Source organism: Leucopleurus acutus, assembly GCF_964270905.1.
Source record: "Leucopleurus acutus genome assembly, chromosome: 3".
NCBI classification, from domain to species: domain Eukaryota; kingdom Metazoa; phylum Chordata; class Mammalia; order Artiodactyla; family Delphinidae; genus Leucopleurus; species Leucopleurus acutus.
In genome coordinates, this window is record NC_139145.1 from 166,125,198 (window position 1) to 166,141,395 (window position 16,198).

Genomic DNA, 16,198 nt, shown 5'->3' on the forward strand with positions numbered 1-16,198 from the left:
AGCCCGCGGAGCCGGGCAGGGGGCGCTGCGCTCGGTGCGCTCGGAGGGGCCGCCGGGCCGGGCGCCGCGCACTGGCGTCGGGAGCCGCCTCTCCCCCGCGGCGCTCGCCCCTGCTCCCGGCCGGCATCCCTTGTTCCGCGGCCGCGCTCAGACAACAAAAGCGGAAGATGCTGCAGTTGGGCAAGGTCAGGACCTTGCCCTGAAGCCGGGCGGCGGCGCGCACGCCTTTCCCCGGACTGAGAAGCTGTTGCTGGTGGCGGGTGCATGTTCGCGAGGAGGCAGTCGGGCGCCGCGCCGTTCGGTGAGTTGCCTTCCGCCGGGCTGCTGGGGCCAGGCGCATCCTTCTCGGCGTCGTCGTCGTCGTTCTCCTCCTCCTCGCCGCCAGTGGGGGTTGGTCCTCAGCTGGTCCCGGCCGGCGGTGACGGCGGCGGCTGCTGCGAGGTCCTGTCAGCCGGGGGAGGACCGCGATCGCGCCGGGTCCCCTCTCGGAAGACGGCTCTGCCTGGAACGTGGCGCGGGGTTAGTGCCTTTCTCGGAGCGGTGACCAAGTGGCTCCTCTGCGTGTTCCCGCTCCCCGCCACCCATCTCCCCCGGAGGAGGCGTATATAGGGCAACACCAACAATACTGCTCCCTGCCACCCTCCCGAATATACCCGTTGCATCCATGACGTCCCTAATATACGGGAGAAGACGGGTGGGGGTGGGGAGGACTTCCCTCCAGTCTTTCGCCCTTATGTTCAATGTCATTACGATGTTTGGCTAGAGCAAAATGGAAATACTTGGTCGTATGTGTCCATGGCTGTTTCTTCAGTCTCCCGCTGCTTGCCAGACCCAGAGCCCCTTTGGTCTATATTTAGCTGTTTCAGAGGAAGCATTTGCAGCTCGATTCACAGGTTTCGGGGGCTTCTGCGTCCTGACAATAGAGAGCGAGGCTCCGGCAAGCGCCGTCTGAAACCCAGGTTCGGAACGCTGTGCATGTGGGTGGGAGGTGGCTAGGCGATATTTGGGTGATCGGTAATTAATGGCCGAAAGCAAAGCTGCATTTCTTTTTCGCCGACCTTCCTCTCGTTCTGGCGTGTACTGTGTTTCTGTCGATTGCTGCTCAGCTGGTTCCAACCACTGCGTCCCGAATTAAGTCGCTAGAGAGGTGGTGCAGCCTCCCTGGTCTGTGTGGTAGGAAAACAGTCTGAGAGGTTTTGGGATGTGAGTGTGTCTGTGTGTGTGGTTCCCACCACGAACAGTTACTTATAAAAATGCCTAAAGTTGTGTTTTTCTGCGAATGTTGGGGTAGTGAAGGGTGTGGAAAAAAAGATGGGCAGGTTGTGGTTCCAAGATGTTTATTTTCCCCTTGCATGCTTCTCTTGAACTGATCTGATTTGCTTTGGCTCTGAAAGGTGTTTTTAAGCATGCATGCCTAATGCTACCAAGCAAATACGTTAGTTTCGAAAAGGGATATGTTACAACCATAGTGTCAGGTCTGATATGTATATATTTTCACTTTTAGGAACTAGGTGACCGATATTTAAGATGCTTGGAATTTTCTGCAACGACTTCTATGAAAATAGGGAGGTGCTGAAACTACTTAAGAGTTATCTCATTGTGCATCTTTCCATCTGCAGCTTTAAATTACCATGGCTACTGATGGTAGTTTAGTTCACCTCTTTGCTGTTAGTAGTTCACCTGCAGGATTAAAAGGCTTTAGAGCTGTACCACTTAAGAAAATCTCATGGGAGAGTGTTTGATATGACTCATACCGAATTACAGGGCTGAACCTGTGCTTCATTTGGGGCGCTTGCTCTATGAGAAGTATGACAGATAGGGGTGGGCATCCTCAACTGTGGACTCAATGCTTTAAAGCTCTGTGAAATCTCTTTGCCACATGCAGAATCCATTTTTAATGTTTTGGGGAAAACGTTCGATGGCATCCTCACTGATTGGTGGGTTACATGATCTCAGGGCTTGAATGAAGATGATTGCATCTGGAGTTAGATGTTGAAATTTGGGAAGCCTGTAATTATACAGCTAACAAGGCTCAGCGTCGCAGAAGGACTAGCAAGGTCTATATGGCTCGAGTTAATCAAAGATTGTGATTAGTTTTACCAATGTTGCTTTAGTTTCACCTTCTTCATATTCAGAGAACTTTCCAAGAGCACTCTGAACACACTCTTGTGCTTGTTGCATTGTTTTAACATCAGATTTCTTGCAGAAAGAAGCAATAGGTGACATACACATTCATTTCTCTTTTCAATTTTCCTTTTGAATCTAGTGTTTCAGTTTTAAACATGATTCTTAGAGGACCAGTAGAGATTACTCTGTGCCTATGTGTGCACACGGAGAGCAGCTGATGGGCGTGGGAAAAACTACATGTATCGGATGTGTGAGTTTTATGTTATATTGCGGGTTGAAAATGATAGTAGTTGATTGAACGGCAATTGTAGTGAGTACAGGAGGTCGTTGCCCTAGTAAAATTGTCATAGTCTTGTGGAAAGGAGTTATTTAATTTGGTGTATGTTTGTGTCGTTGTAGAACCTAATCATTAGAGATGTCACTAATGTTTTTGTTGTTCACAATAATACTCATGCACTGTCAAATTACAGTAATTCCAGCAAATTCACATCTTTCACAATTAGAATACAAGCCACTTCTTTCTTCCACTGAAATAGTTCATCAGAGAGAAAAATGGAATTCAGATGATATTAGTTGAAAATGTGATCTATAATTTTGTTAAATAACTTCTAAGGATAATATCACATTCATAGTGACCTTTAAAATTAAAATGAAGTTATAATATTATCAAATATAACATTACTTTTGACATGTAAGTGAATACGCAGTACTTTTCCTGACAGTGTTTTGGAACTTGACAGTTTCTATTGTGCTTTTTCAAAGTTCTGTTTTATATGGTATGCATTTATGTAGAATTGTTGAAGAGTTCTCCGGAGTAATTTCATCAGGTTGTCTTTATGTAAGAAAATACTAAAGTTACATTTAAAATAATTTATTGTAATTTGTCCATAAAGTGAGGGATAGTTTGTATGGACCAGTATTTCTGGTTGTAACAAGTCAGTTGAACTAAAATAGGAACTGTTGCCATTTTGAACTGCCAAAAGTGTTCTTTTTTTTTTTCTTTCTTTCTTTTTCTGATGATTATCCCCAGAAGATATGAATGCCCATTAATGGTTATTTCTCTGTGTGAACTTTAATTTATTTAGTGGGGAATTGGTTATGCTAGGATTACTATTCCTAAAAGTTTTTATTTTTTTATAAAGATTTTTATCTTTAAAAGATGCCACATAGTTGAGAGTACCTAAACTTGAACACACATAATTCAGAGGGTGAACAATAATCAAGAGAAGACCAACAGGTGTTTTTAAATCCAGTACTTCCATTGAAGGCGTAGTACAGTGGGTCTTTGCTGGGCTGAAATACACCTTCAAGCCAAATTCTTCAGTTGGCTTCCATGATGGTTTTCATGACTCATATTCCAAAGGTGTTCTCAGGACTATGGTACTTCGATGGCTTTGTGATAAGTGTCACATGGATAGGGATGAAAAGTTAATTTGAGCGAGAATAGTTCATGATACTTGTTGCTGGCTTTATTTTATCTGATAATATGCCAAAGCAATAGGTTTTTATATTAATGTAAAATATTAAACATGTCATAGATAAATAATTTCTATCACATTCTGTGCCAGTCTAGCCTACTGATTAATAAACTGCCTGGTTGGCTTTAATGAATCCAGTTATATTCACAAACAGTACCTCCAGCCCAGGAATCTCACAGAAATATTTTACCATACTGTGCTTTTAGTCCATGAAAAATGTTAAGACTCATTACAGAAATGTGTAGTTATGACACCTCCAATTGTTTATCTTTTGATCACGTAGCAGCTGAGTGTAATTTGAAGTTCTGTATCATGGTTAATTGCTTTGTAGGAAATGTCTTAGCTATATTAGGCTATGGAAGTTACACTCTGTATCAATTAGTTTTTGACATACTGCAAATAATGACTAAGTGAAACAATGCTTCCTAGAAGCTTTCCGTCTTAGGCAAATATTCACCTGTGTCTCTTGGTGAGATTCTTGAAAAGTTATCTGTGAAATGAATTACATGTATTGAAACTTCTTATTCCATTAATTGTTATTTCAGGTCAGAAATATATTTCTAGAGAAAAAGTTGGGCTTTGCCCTATAACATATATATGTCATATTTTTACTATTTAACATATTTATGTATAATATTAGAATATATATATCATAGTGTAATGCTATTTTGGATTCTGCTTCGAGTAAGTGGAGAGGTGAGAGAGCACTGGCTTTGGATGGATCGTGTCCTTGGCCATTTATGTGATCCTCAGTTTTTAGCTCGGTTTTTTCAGATGTAAAATGGGTACGATAAATAAATGTATACATTCAATAAATAAATAAACAAACAAAATGAACGAGTCATGGCGATGAAATGTACAGCATAGGGAATATAGTCAATAATAATGTATAATAGATTTGTATGTCTTATTTTAAAAAATGAGTACAATAACACAGGATCTCAAAGTATTTTAGGGTAAAGTAAGTGCATAAGTAGCTTGTAATTATAAATATTTGTACAAGTACAAGAGGTGGATATCTATATATTAGGATGAGTACTTATGCTTCACGTATGTATTATTAAATACATTGTAAAAGCCATGACCCTCTCTAACAAAGGCTTTTAAATAGATATATTCTCTCCCTACTACTATTGATATTATTAGTGTGTTATGTAGATTTACATATAAAATATGTTTTCTGCTCTTCAACATGCCAGTCCTTTACATATGAAAATATATAATAGTTAAGCTAAAAGAGAAGCAAATTATATCTCCTGGCACCATTATTTAAAAAGACTCTAATCTAACAGTCAGAAATTGCAAAATTTTGATATTTTCTATTAACATTATAGTATTCACCTGATTACAGTCAAATTTTCTACAAAGATGAACAGTGTACAAAGAATATTATAGACGGTTTAATAAACATCCCTCTTCACGAGGTCAAATGTTAAATATCCGCTCTGTTTAGAACCACAGAGCATGAATCCCGTCATAAAATCATTGTGACAAAGAAAAAAAGAAACTTAAACAGCTAAATTTATTGCATAAGGAGAAGACACACCCCACCCATAATTACAATCAAGTTTTTGGGGAAAAAAAAAAAGTGTGAGTCCATTGGTACCTTTTTGAAAATAAATGGTCATTTCCACTTGTCCTTTCACTCCTAGTTGCTTCAGTGAAATGCTGAACCCCTCTGGGTTTGATTCTGCCCAGCTCCTGTGAGGTAGAACTGAGATCTTCAGCATAATTTTTATGATAAGATTGCTTGTATGCATCTTAGACTTTGTTACAGAATGTGACCCGTATAACAGGAGGCTAATTTATCTTCAGTCAGAAAAACATTTTGACAATAAATGTGGGTATTTATATTCAAATTTATGTATTGCTGTGGGAACTGCCAGTTATAAGTTACCAGAGTGAAATCCATGTTACCATAAAAGACCGTTCTGCTTTTTGGATCAAAGTATCTGGGTGAGCCAATTATGTTTGGTTAAATAACTATGTGTCAGAGTTTCTGTAAGTTTTGAATGATACGGAGTGTGTTACTAGATGGGATGTTTAGTTTATAACATTAGATGATAGGGAACAGTTAATTCTATCATTGAAATTAGTTATTACATTTATCCTGAATAGCTGAGGACTGGAGATTTTTCATGAATAACATTTTTTGCTTAATAGATGTCATTATTACAACTTTCATTAGACATTTGGTTTAATATATATGTATTAAGAAAAATGCATTTTGTACACATGTTTTGAATAATGTATGATTTGGTTTAGAAGCATCTTCATAATCTTATAATGCTTATTGTAATCTTTTCTTCCTTAAATATGCAACAACATAAACCACAGAAAGGTATGCATTTACCTCAGATTATAAAATGTGCAGAAATGTGGACTGGTGGTATCTCTAAGGAACCCAGTAAATATCAACCCTCCCTGATTCTGAAAAAAGTTGGGATGTGGGAAGAAAAAAAGGAGAAAGGGGTGGCCACCATGGGGGAAATATCCATTTTGATTAATATAGCTTGATGTGATGCCAAATGACATCCAGGACCCTGGCCTTCCTCCCTCCCCCCTTCCCACGGGGACAGAGCTGGCTCTGAGCTCTAGAGCCCAAGCCTTGCTCTCTGCAGGCAGGGAGATCTCCAGAGGAAGAAGGAAGAAGCTAGCCAAGCTGCTTCCTTTATTCTTGAGAGGCAGAGAAAACCAAGGGCTGGGGAGAGGCCAGAAGTGTTATATTAATTAAGTTCCTTTCGCCTGGAAGGAAATATCACCAGTAGGGAAAAAGTGTTCCTTTTACTGATATGGTTTATAAAGAATTCTGGTTGTAGAATTCTGGATATAGTAGCTTTAATGGTATTTTGCTTGATGGTTGAACTCTTTAAATATTTTATGGTATTTTGACACTATAACAGGAATTACCAGGGGAGTGTGCAATGCCCTGGCTGATTTATAGAGTATGGTCCATGAAATTCAGCTGATTTATGTATTGCCAACTTAAAAATAACTCATTTCTTCCCTTACTCCCCATGCTAGACTTTGACTGTCAGTAATTGGATGGCCTTGTAAGTGGTACGAATTGGACATAAAAAGGACAGTGTCAAAATCTGACTTCCCAAACTGTATATAAATGGTGACCCATGCTAGCTATTATTCACAGCACTTTCTACCTCAGTGTAGATAATTAGAGTTTGTCTGTTGTTTCATGTTTTAACTTTGAATAGGAGCAATAATGGACACCATTAAGAAAGAAGGAAAAAAACAGGATTTCCATAGACATGATGTCTGATTTGACTTCAAGCATGACTACTCAACCTAAAAAAACCCAAAAAACGAAATGCTCATTTCTTAAAATAAATTTTCTTCTTCTCTCTCAAATATTTTATTTGGACTTTCAAACATTAGAGTATCATAGCGGTCATTACCTTCAGTAACACAGAATAATTTAATTTCCAGGAAGAGCAACTTCTTTGGCAGCAAAGCAAGTCTTCCGAATATAAAAGAACCCAAATTCAGCCTCTTGTTTCTAACACATTCCTCGTTGGTGCTGAGCATGGTATTTTTAGGCTCACTGGATGAGGAGGGAAGGAGTTCTCCAGAAAGACAGACAGGTGACGTGGGCATCGTGTAGATAGTCTGAGAGACAGGAGGAATCATGTCACATTTACCCAGGGCATGGAAGGTAGTGCAGAAAGACCGGGGCTTGTAGTGTGTGGATCAAACTGTTTGGCCTGAGTTGGGTTGGAAAAGAATATAATGTTGAATGCATAGTAGATGTATAGACATGCAATGGCACCTCTATCCAAAAGAGTATTATGTAGCTATGAGTTATCTTTTCAAAGAATAGTTGAGTATATGGGCCGTATTCATGGTACTGAAGGTGAAGAAGAAAATCCAGACAAAAACCTGTATTGAATAGGATACCCATCCTACACACCCACTCACATAGATACACAAACACAAGAACATAGTATTTATGGCAGTTTCAAGTGTTTTGTTCTTTATATATTATCTCTCCACCAAGTATATCATAACTTGATATATAATACATCACCACACAGGAAAAAAATCATGCCTTTACATTTTTGAAAAGAATATTATATATTTGCTTTGGGATGAATTTCATTAATCAGCTGAATGTCTGACTGAAAATAAACAGAGTTCATTGTTCGTGGAGTGCATATTACACACATTCTAATCAGTGCCACACCTAGGTTTTTTCTGCTTTTAAATTTGAGAGATGTATTGTGTAGTTTTAGCAAGCTGTTGTCTTCTTGAGAACTCCGCAGCATGTTAGTGAAATATTTTTCTCTTTTTCAACTAATGCTTTATTATTGTTTTCCGTTTTTAAAAGTAATGCACGCTTATTAACAATTTGGAAAATAGAGAATTGATTCAAAGAAGCTAAAGTTCATGTATGATCTCAAGCCCCCGAAGTGAGTATATTTTTAGTAGAAATGCTATCCCATATCCCATACACATATTTAAATTTAGAAGACTTCTCATATTCTGTTTTGTTACCCTTTTAACATGTAAAATGGCATTTGTCATATAATTAATATTCATCCATACCTTTATATAACATCAGTTACTTAAATAACTTGCTGTGTTTGGAGATTGATGGCATTTTCATTTTGGTGTGGTGTATATGATGTTATAATTAAAGCTAAATAGTTTTCATCTGGTTATTTTCTCTAGGTTACTTCCCTAGAACTGGATGTTTTCAGGACTATTGATATATGTTGTCACATTGTCCTCCAGAAAGATTCCATAGATTATATTTCTTCAGGCAAGGCAAGAGTGTGCCAATTTCCCCATAATTTTGATAACACTGGGTATTATAATTAAAAAAAAAACAAAACAACAATTTTCAGTTAAATAGGGGAAATATCATGTTTTCCTGTGGTTTAGTTTCCTTCTCATTGAATATGGCTGAGGTTAAATATTGTATAAGTTTATGACGCACTCCTAATTCTTTGGAGAATTATGTTTCTGTATCTTCTGCATACTGCTTAATTGGTCTATTTGCCTTGTCCTTGATTTGTGTTCTTGTTGATAGTAATTACATTACCCTTTGCCATGTTTTATCCGTTTATCCCTCATTTTATGAATTCTTATTTTATTTCATTTATTTTTGATGTTGGGGTAGGAGTTTATTAATTAATTTATTTATTTTTGCTGTTGTGCGTCTTCGTTTCCGTGCGAGGGCTTTCTCTAGTTGTGGCAAGCGGGGGCCACTCTTCATCGCGTTGCGCGGGCCTATCACTATCGCGGCCTCTCTTGTTGCGGAGCACAGGCTCCAGACGCGCAGGCTCAGTAGTTGTGGCTCACGGGCCCAGTTGCTCCACGGTATGTGGGATCTTCCCAGACCAGGGCTCGAACCCGTGTCCCCTGCATTAGCAGGCAGATTCTCAACCACTGCACCACCAGGGAAGCCCTGAATTCTAATTTTAAAAGCATAATTCTAAAGCTTGTAGTTCAGTATATCCCCATTTCTTAGAAGGAATTCTTCTTTAAGGAAACTTTCTACTGCTCTCTGCTTCTGTGTGCCCCAGTAGTAAAGATGCCAGTGGAACACATGGAGGGAATAGCTTAATAGTTATATCTCAACATGACGGAGTTCATAGCTCAACTTTTCCATTTTTTAGTGAGTAGATAAGTTACCACTAAGAGTCATAGTTGATGGAGGGGAAATAAAAATTCCTGTGTCTTCAGGTTTTTGTGTGGACAAACTAAGAGAGTATGGACTTACAATACATAGCGAGAAACTAGTACATTAGTGAACCTCACTTACTTTAGTAATTTAGTAATCATATATACAGGTACATATATATCTACATATATCATATATACAATGTACAAGTCATAGAGGACCATGCTTCTCCCCACCCCCACCCCATATTGCTAATCAGTCCCTTTTTATCACTGATTCTAAAATCGTAGGACATAGTTGGCCCACAGTAAACACTCTGCTAATCATGGTGAGCTATATGTATACTTTAAACAAATTTATTTATTTATTTATTTATTTTACAGCAAGTTCCTATTAGTTATCTGTTTAATACATATTAGTGTATACATGTCAATCCCAGTCTCCCAATTCATCACTGCCCCCCCCGCCACTCTCCCTCCCCCTTGGTGTCCCCCTTGGTGTCTCTGTTTCTGTCTTGCAAACCAGTTCATCTGTACCATTTTTCTAGTTCCACATATATGCGTTAATATACAATATTTGTTTTTCTCTTTCTGACTTACTTCACTCTGTATGATAGTCTCTAGATCCATCCATGTCTCTACAAATGACCCAATTTTGTTCCTTTTTATGGCTGAGTAATATTCCATTGTATATATGTACCACATCTTCTTTATCCATTCATCTGTCGATGGGCATTTAGGTTGTTTCCATGACCTGGCTATTGTAAATAGTGCTGCAGTGAACATTGGGGTGAATGTGTCTTTTTGAATTATGGTTTTCTCTGGATATATGCCCAGTAGTGGGATTGCTGGGTCATATGGTAGTTCTATTTTTAGTTTTTTAAGGAACCTCCATACTGTTCTCCATAGTGGCTGTATCAATTTACATTCCCACCAACAGTGCAAGAGGGTTCCCTTTTCTCCACACCCTCTCCAGCATTTGTTGTTTGTAGATTTTCTGATGATGCCCATTCTAACTGGTGTGAGGTGATACCTCATTGTAGTTTTGATTTGCATTTCTCTAATAATTAGTGATGTTGAGCAGCTTTTCATGTACTTCTTGGCCATCTGTATGTCTTCTTTTGAGAAATGTCTATTTAGGTCTTCTGACCATTTTTGGATTGGGTTGTTTGTTATTTTTATATTGCACTGCATGAGCTATTTATATATTTTGGAGATTAATCCTTTGCCCGTTGGTTTCTCCCATTCTGAGGGTTTTCTTTTAATCTAGTTTATAGTTTTCCTTTGCTGTGCAAAAGCTCTTACATTTCATTAGGTCCCATTTGTTTATTTTTGTTTTTATTTCCATTACTATAGGAGGTGGGTCAAAAAAGATCTTGCTGTGAGTTATGTCAAAGAGTGTTCTTCCTATGTTTTCCTCTAAGAGTTTTATACTGTCCAGTCTTACATTTAGGTCTTTAATCCATTTTGAGTTTACTTTTGTGTACGGTGTTATGAAGTATTCTAATTTCATTCTTTTACATATAGCTGCCCAGTTTTCCCAGCACCAATTATTGAACAAACTGTCTTTTCTCCATTGTATGTCCTTGCCTCCTTCGTCATAGATTAGTTGACCGTAGGTGCGTGGGTTTATCTCTGGGCTTTGTGTCCTGTTCCATTGATCTATATTTCCATTTTTGTGCCAGTACCATATTGTCTTGATTACTGTAGCTTTGTAGTATGGTTTGAAGTCAGGGAGTCTGATTCCTCCAGCTCTGTTTTTTTCCCTCAAGTTTGCTTTGGCTTATTCGGGGTCTTTTGTGTCTCCATACAAATTTTAAGATTTTTTTTGTTCTAGTTCTGTAAAAAAATGCCATTAGTAATTTGATAGGGATTGCACTGAATCTTTAGATTGCTTTTGGTAGTATAGTCATTTTCACAATACTGATTCTTCCAATCCAGGAACATGGTATATCTCTCCATCTGTTTGTGTCATCTTTGATTTCTTTCATCAGTGTCTTACAATTTTCTGCATACAGGTCTTTTACCTCCTTAGTTAGGTTTATTCCTAGGTATTTTATTCTTTTTGTTGCAATGATGAATGGAATTGTTTCCTTTATTTCTCTTTCTGATCCTTCATTGTTAGTGTATAGGAATGCAAGAGATTTCTGTGTATTAATTTTGTATCCTGCAACTTTACCAAACTCATTGATTAGCTCTAATAGTTTTCTGGTGGTATCTTTAGGATTCTCTATATATAGTATCATGTCACCTGCAAACAGTGAGAGTTTTACTTCTTCTTTTCCAATTTGTATTCCTTTTATTTCTTTTTCTTCTCTGATTGCCATGGCTAGGACTTCCACAACTATTATGAATAATAGTGGCGAGAGTGGACATCCTTGTCTTGCTCCTGGTCTTATGGGAAATGCTTTCATTTCTTCACCATTGAGAATGATGTTTCCTGTGGGTTTGTCATATATGGCCTTTATTATGTTGAGGTAGGATCCCTCTATGCCCCCTTTCTGGAGAGTTTTTTCGTAAATGCATGTTGAATTTTGTCAAAAGCTTTTTCTGCATCTATTGAGATGATCATATGGTTTTTATCCTTCAGTTTGTTAATATGGCATATCACATTGATTTATTTGCATATATTGAAGAATCCTTGCATCCCTGGGATAAATCCCACTTTATCATAGTGTATGAGCCTTTTAATATGTTTTTGGATTCCGTTTGCTAGTATTTTGTTGAGGATTTTTGCATCTATATTCATCAGTGATATTGGTCTGTAATTTTCTTTTTTTGTAGTATCTTTGTCTGTTTTTAGTATCAGGGTGATGGTGGCATTGTAGAATGAGTTTGGGAGTGTTCCTTCCCCTGCAACTTTTTGGAAGAGTTTGAGAAGAATGGGTGTTGCTCTTCTCTAAATGTTTGATAGAATTCACCTGTGAAGCCATCTGGTCCAGGGCTTTTGTTCATTGGAAGATTTTTAATCATGGTTTCACTTTCATTACTTGTGTTTGGTCTGTTCATATTTTCTATTTCTTCCTGGTTCAGTCTTGGAAGATTATACCTTTCTAAGAATTTGTCCATTTCTTCCAGCTTTTCCATTTTATTGGCATAGAGTTGCTTGTAGTAGTCTCTTATGATGCTTTGTATTTTTGTGGTGTCTGTTGTTACTTCCCCTTCTTCATTTTTAATTTTATTGATTTGAGTCCTCTCCCTGTTTTTCTTGATGAGTCTGGCTAAAAGTTTATCAATTTTGTTTATCTTCTCAAAGAATCAGCTCTTAGTTTTATTGATCTGTGCTGTTGTTTTCTTTGTTTCTATTTCATTTATTTCTGCTCTGATCTTTATGATTTCTTTCCTTCTGCTAACTTTGGTTTTTTTTTTTTTTTGTTCTTCTTTCTCTAATTGCTTTAGGTGTAAGGTTAGGTTGTTTATTTGAGGTGTTTCTTTTTTCTTGAGGTAGGATTGTATTGCTGTAAACTTCCCTCTTAGAACTGCTTTTGCTGCATCCCATAGGTTTTGGGTCATCGTGTTTTCATTGTTATATGTTTCTACATATTTTTTGATTTCCTCTTTGATTTCTTCAATCATTTCTTGGTTATTTAGTAGTGTATTGTTTATCCTCCACGTGTTTGTGTTTTTTATAGTTTTTTTCCTGTAATTGATATCTAGTCTCATAGTGTTGCATATCGAAAAGATACTTGATACGATTTCAATTTCCTTAAATTTACCAAGGCTTGATTTGTGACCCAAAATATGATCTATCCTATAGAATGTTCCATGAGCACTTGAGAAGAAAGTGTATTTTGTTGTTTTTGGATGGAATGTCCTATAAATATCAATTAAGCCCATCTTGTTTACTGTATCATTTAAAGCTTGTGTTTCCTTATTTATTTTCAATTTGGTTGATCTGTCCATTGGTGAAAGTGTGCTGTTACAGTCCCCTACTAGTGTTGCATTATTGTCGATTTCCCCTTTTATGGCTGTTAGTATTTGCCTTATGTATTGAGGTGCTCCTATGCTGGGTGCATAAATGTTTACAATTGTTATATCTTCTTCTTGGATTGATCCCTTGATCATTATGTAGTGTCCTTCTTTGTCTCTAGTAATAGTCTTTTTTTTAACGTCTATTTTGTCTAGTATGAGAATTGCTTCTCCAGCTTTCTTTTGATTTTCATTTGCTTGGAATATCTTTTTCCGTCCCCTCACTTTCAGTCTGTATGTGTCCCTAGGTCTGAAGTGTGTCTCTTATAGACAGCATATATATGGGTCTTGTTTTTGTAGCCATTTAGCCAGTCTTTGTCTTTTGGTGGGATCATTTAATCCATTTACATTTAAGGTAATTATCAATATGTATGTTCCTGTTACCATTTTCTTAATTGTTGTGGGGTTTTTTTTGTATGTTCTTTTCTTCTCTTGTGTTTCCCATTTAGAGAAGTTCCTTTAGCATTTGTTGTAAAGCTGATTTGGTGGTGCTGAATTCTCTTAGCTTTTGCTTGTCTGTAAAGCTTTTGATTTCTCTGTGGAATCTGAATGAGATCCTTGCTGGGTAGAGTGCTCTTTGTTGTAGGTTCTTCCCTTTCATCACTTTAAGTATATTGTGCCACTCCCTTCTGGCTTGTAGAATTTCTGCTGAGAAATCAGCTGTTAACCTTATGGGATTTCCCTTGTATGTTTTGTTGTTTTTCCCTTGTTGCTTTTAATAATTTTTTTTGTCTTTAATTTTTGTCAGTTTGATTACTGTGTGTCTCAGCGTGTTTCTCTTTGGGTTTATCTTGCCTGGGACTGTCTGTGCTTCCAGGACTTGGGTGGCTATTTTCTTTCCCTTGTTAGGGAAGTTTTCGACTATACTCTCTTCAAATATTTTCTCGGGCCCTTTCTCTCTCTCTTCTCCTTCTGGGACCCCTATAATGTGAATGTTGGTGCATTTACTGTTTTCTCAGAGGTCTCTTAGGCTGTCTTCATTTCTTTTCATTCTTTTTTCTTTATTTTGTTCTGCAGCAGTGATTTCCACCATTCTGTGTTCCAGGTCACTTATTCATTCTTGTGCCTCAGTTATTCTGCTATTGATTCCTTCTAGTATATTTTCCATTTCAGTTATTGTATTGTTTATCTGTTTGTTTGTTCTTTAATTCTTCTTGGTCTTTGTTTAATGTTTGCTTCATCTCGATCTTTGCCTCCATTCTTTTTTGAGGTCCTGCATCATTTTCACTATCATTATTCTGAATTCTTTCTCTGGAAGATTGCCTATCTCTACTTCATTTAGTCGTTTTTCTGGGTTTTTTTCTTTTCCTTCATCTGGTACATAGCCCTCTGCCTTTTCATTTTGTCTATCTTTCTGTGAATGTGGTTTTTGTTCCACAGGTTTCAGGACTGTAGTTCTTCTTGCTTCTGCTGTCTGCCCTCTGGTGGATGAGGCTGTCTAAGAGGCTTTTGTAAGCTTCCTGATGGGAGGGACTGGTGGTGGGTAGAGCTGGGTGTTGCTCTGATGGGCAGAGGTCAGTAAAACTTTAATCTGCTTGTCTGCTGAAGGGTGAGGCTCAGTTCCCTCCCTGTTGGTTGTTTGGCCTGAGGCGACCCAACACTGAAACCTACAGGCTCTTTGGTGGGGCTACTGGTGGTCTCCCGGAGGGCTAACGCCAAGGAGTACTTCACAGAACTTCTGCTGCCAGTGTCCTTGTCCCTGCAGTGAGCCACAGCCGACCCCGCCTCTGCAGGAGACCCTCCAACACTAGCAGGTAGGTCTGGTTCAGTCTCGTCTGGGGTCACTGCTCCTTCCCCTGGGTCCTGATGCACACACTACTTAGTGTGTGCCCTCCAGGAGTGGAGTCTCTGTTTCCCCCAGTCCTGTGGAAGTCCTGCAGTCAAATCCCACTAGCCTTCAAAGTCTGATTCTTTGGGAGTTCCTTCTCCCATTGCTGGACCCCCGGGTTGGGAAGCCTGACGTGGGGCTCAGGACCTTCACTCCAGTGGGTGGACTTCTGTGGTATAACTGTTCTCCAGTTTGTGGGTCACACACCTAGAGGTTATGGGATTTGATTTTATTGTGATTGTGCCCCTCCTACCATCTCATTGTGGCTTCTCCTTTGTCTTTGGATGTGGGGTATCTTTTTTGGCGAGTTCCAGTGTCTTCCTGTCGATGATTGTTCAGCAGTTAGTTGTAACTCCGGTGGTCTCACGATACGTACAGTTATGTTTTCATTGTCCAAAATGATTAATGAACTAAGATTTGTTTGCTTTTGGTTCGTTTTGAGTGCTCAGCACTGTGGCTCTCTGGAGGGAACACTGGCTTAGAATTCCGAGTTCTGGCATCCAGGTCATGCTTGATACTAGCTTTCTATTGTGACCTTGAGTCTGTACTTATTTTGTCTTCTGCTCATTGGGATCAAAATTCACAGGTCTTTTGTGAATGTGATATGATAATTCATATGAAAATACTTCGGGAGGCCGAATCATAACAAGCATTTAAGTATAAAATATATTCCCTGGAACTTTTGATGTGCGTCAAAAATAGAGTAATCTTGTTTTTTTGCATGAATTGGAATCAAAAGATTTTCTTGTCTGTAAAACTAAGTCTCTGACCTCCATTACTAATAGCGTCATAAACTGCCCAATTCTCTGATGGTTGTAAAGATACTGCCACATTTCACGCCATTGTGTATCGCCTAAAGGAAGAATTCTCCTTTATCCATCAGCGGAAGTAATTCCTGTTCTTTCTTTATACCACTTCAAAAGTTATATGTTATACCAAAGTGGCTCAATAAAATTCCTTCTATATTTTTCTTTTTTGCACAGATATTTGCCACTTAAAAAGGAAGTAGAATGAAGCCCTATTGTTCCTCAGAGATTGAAGTCTGTAGAAATGTCCCCAGAATATTATTTTCTCTCCTGATGGGCTGCGGAGTCTGGCCCCTGGAAGGCTTTATCAGAACAGTTTTAGAAGTGTGAACGATAGCTGGCTTCCATTT

The 16,198-nt window shown here is 38.5% G+C and overlaps 1 protein-coding gene across 2 annotated transcripts in view; it reads left to right on the plus strand.

Moving 5' to 3' along the window:
* Positions 1 to 229: 229 nt before the first annotated feature.
* Positions 230 to 16,198, plus strand: part of CTNND2 (catenin delta 2) — a gene marked incomplete at its 3' end in the record, with an annotated part of 926,199 nt that continues 910,230 nt past the window's right edge. For both annotated transcript variants that reach the window (XM_082837425.1, XM_082837426.1), the window contains exon 1: positions 230 to 301. In XM_082837425.1, coding sequence (XP_082693551.1) covers positions 265 to 301 — 37 coding nt within the window. In that variant the 5' untranslated portion in view covers positions 230 to 264. The remainder of the gene's footprint in view (positions 302 to 16,198) is intronic.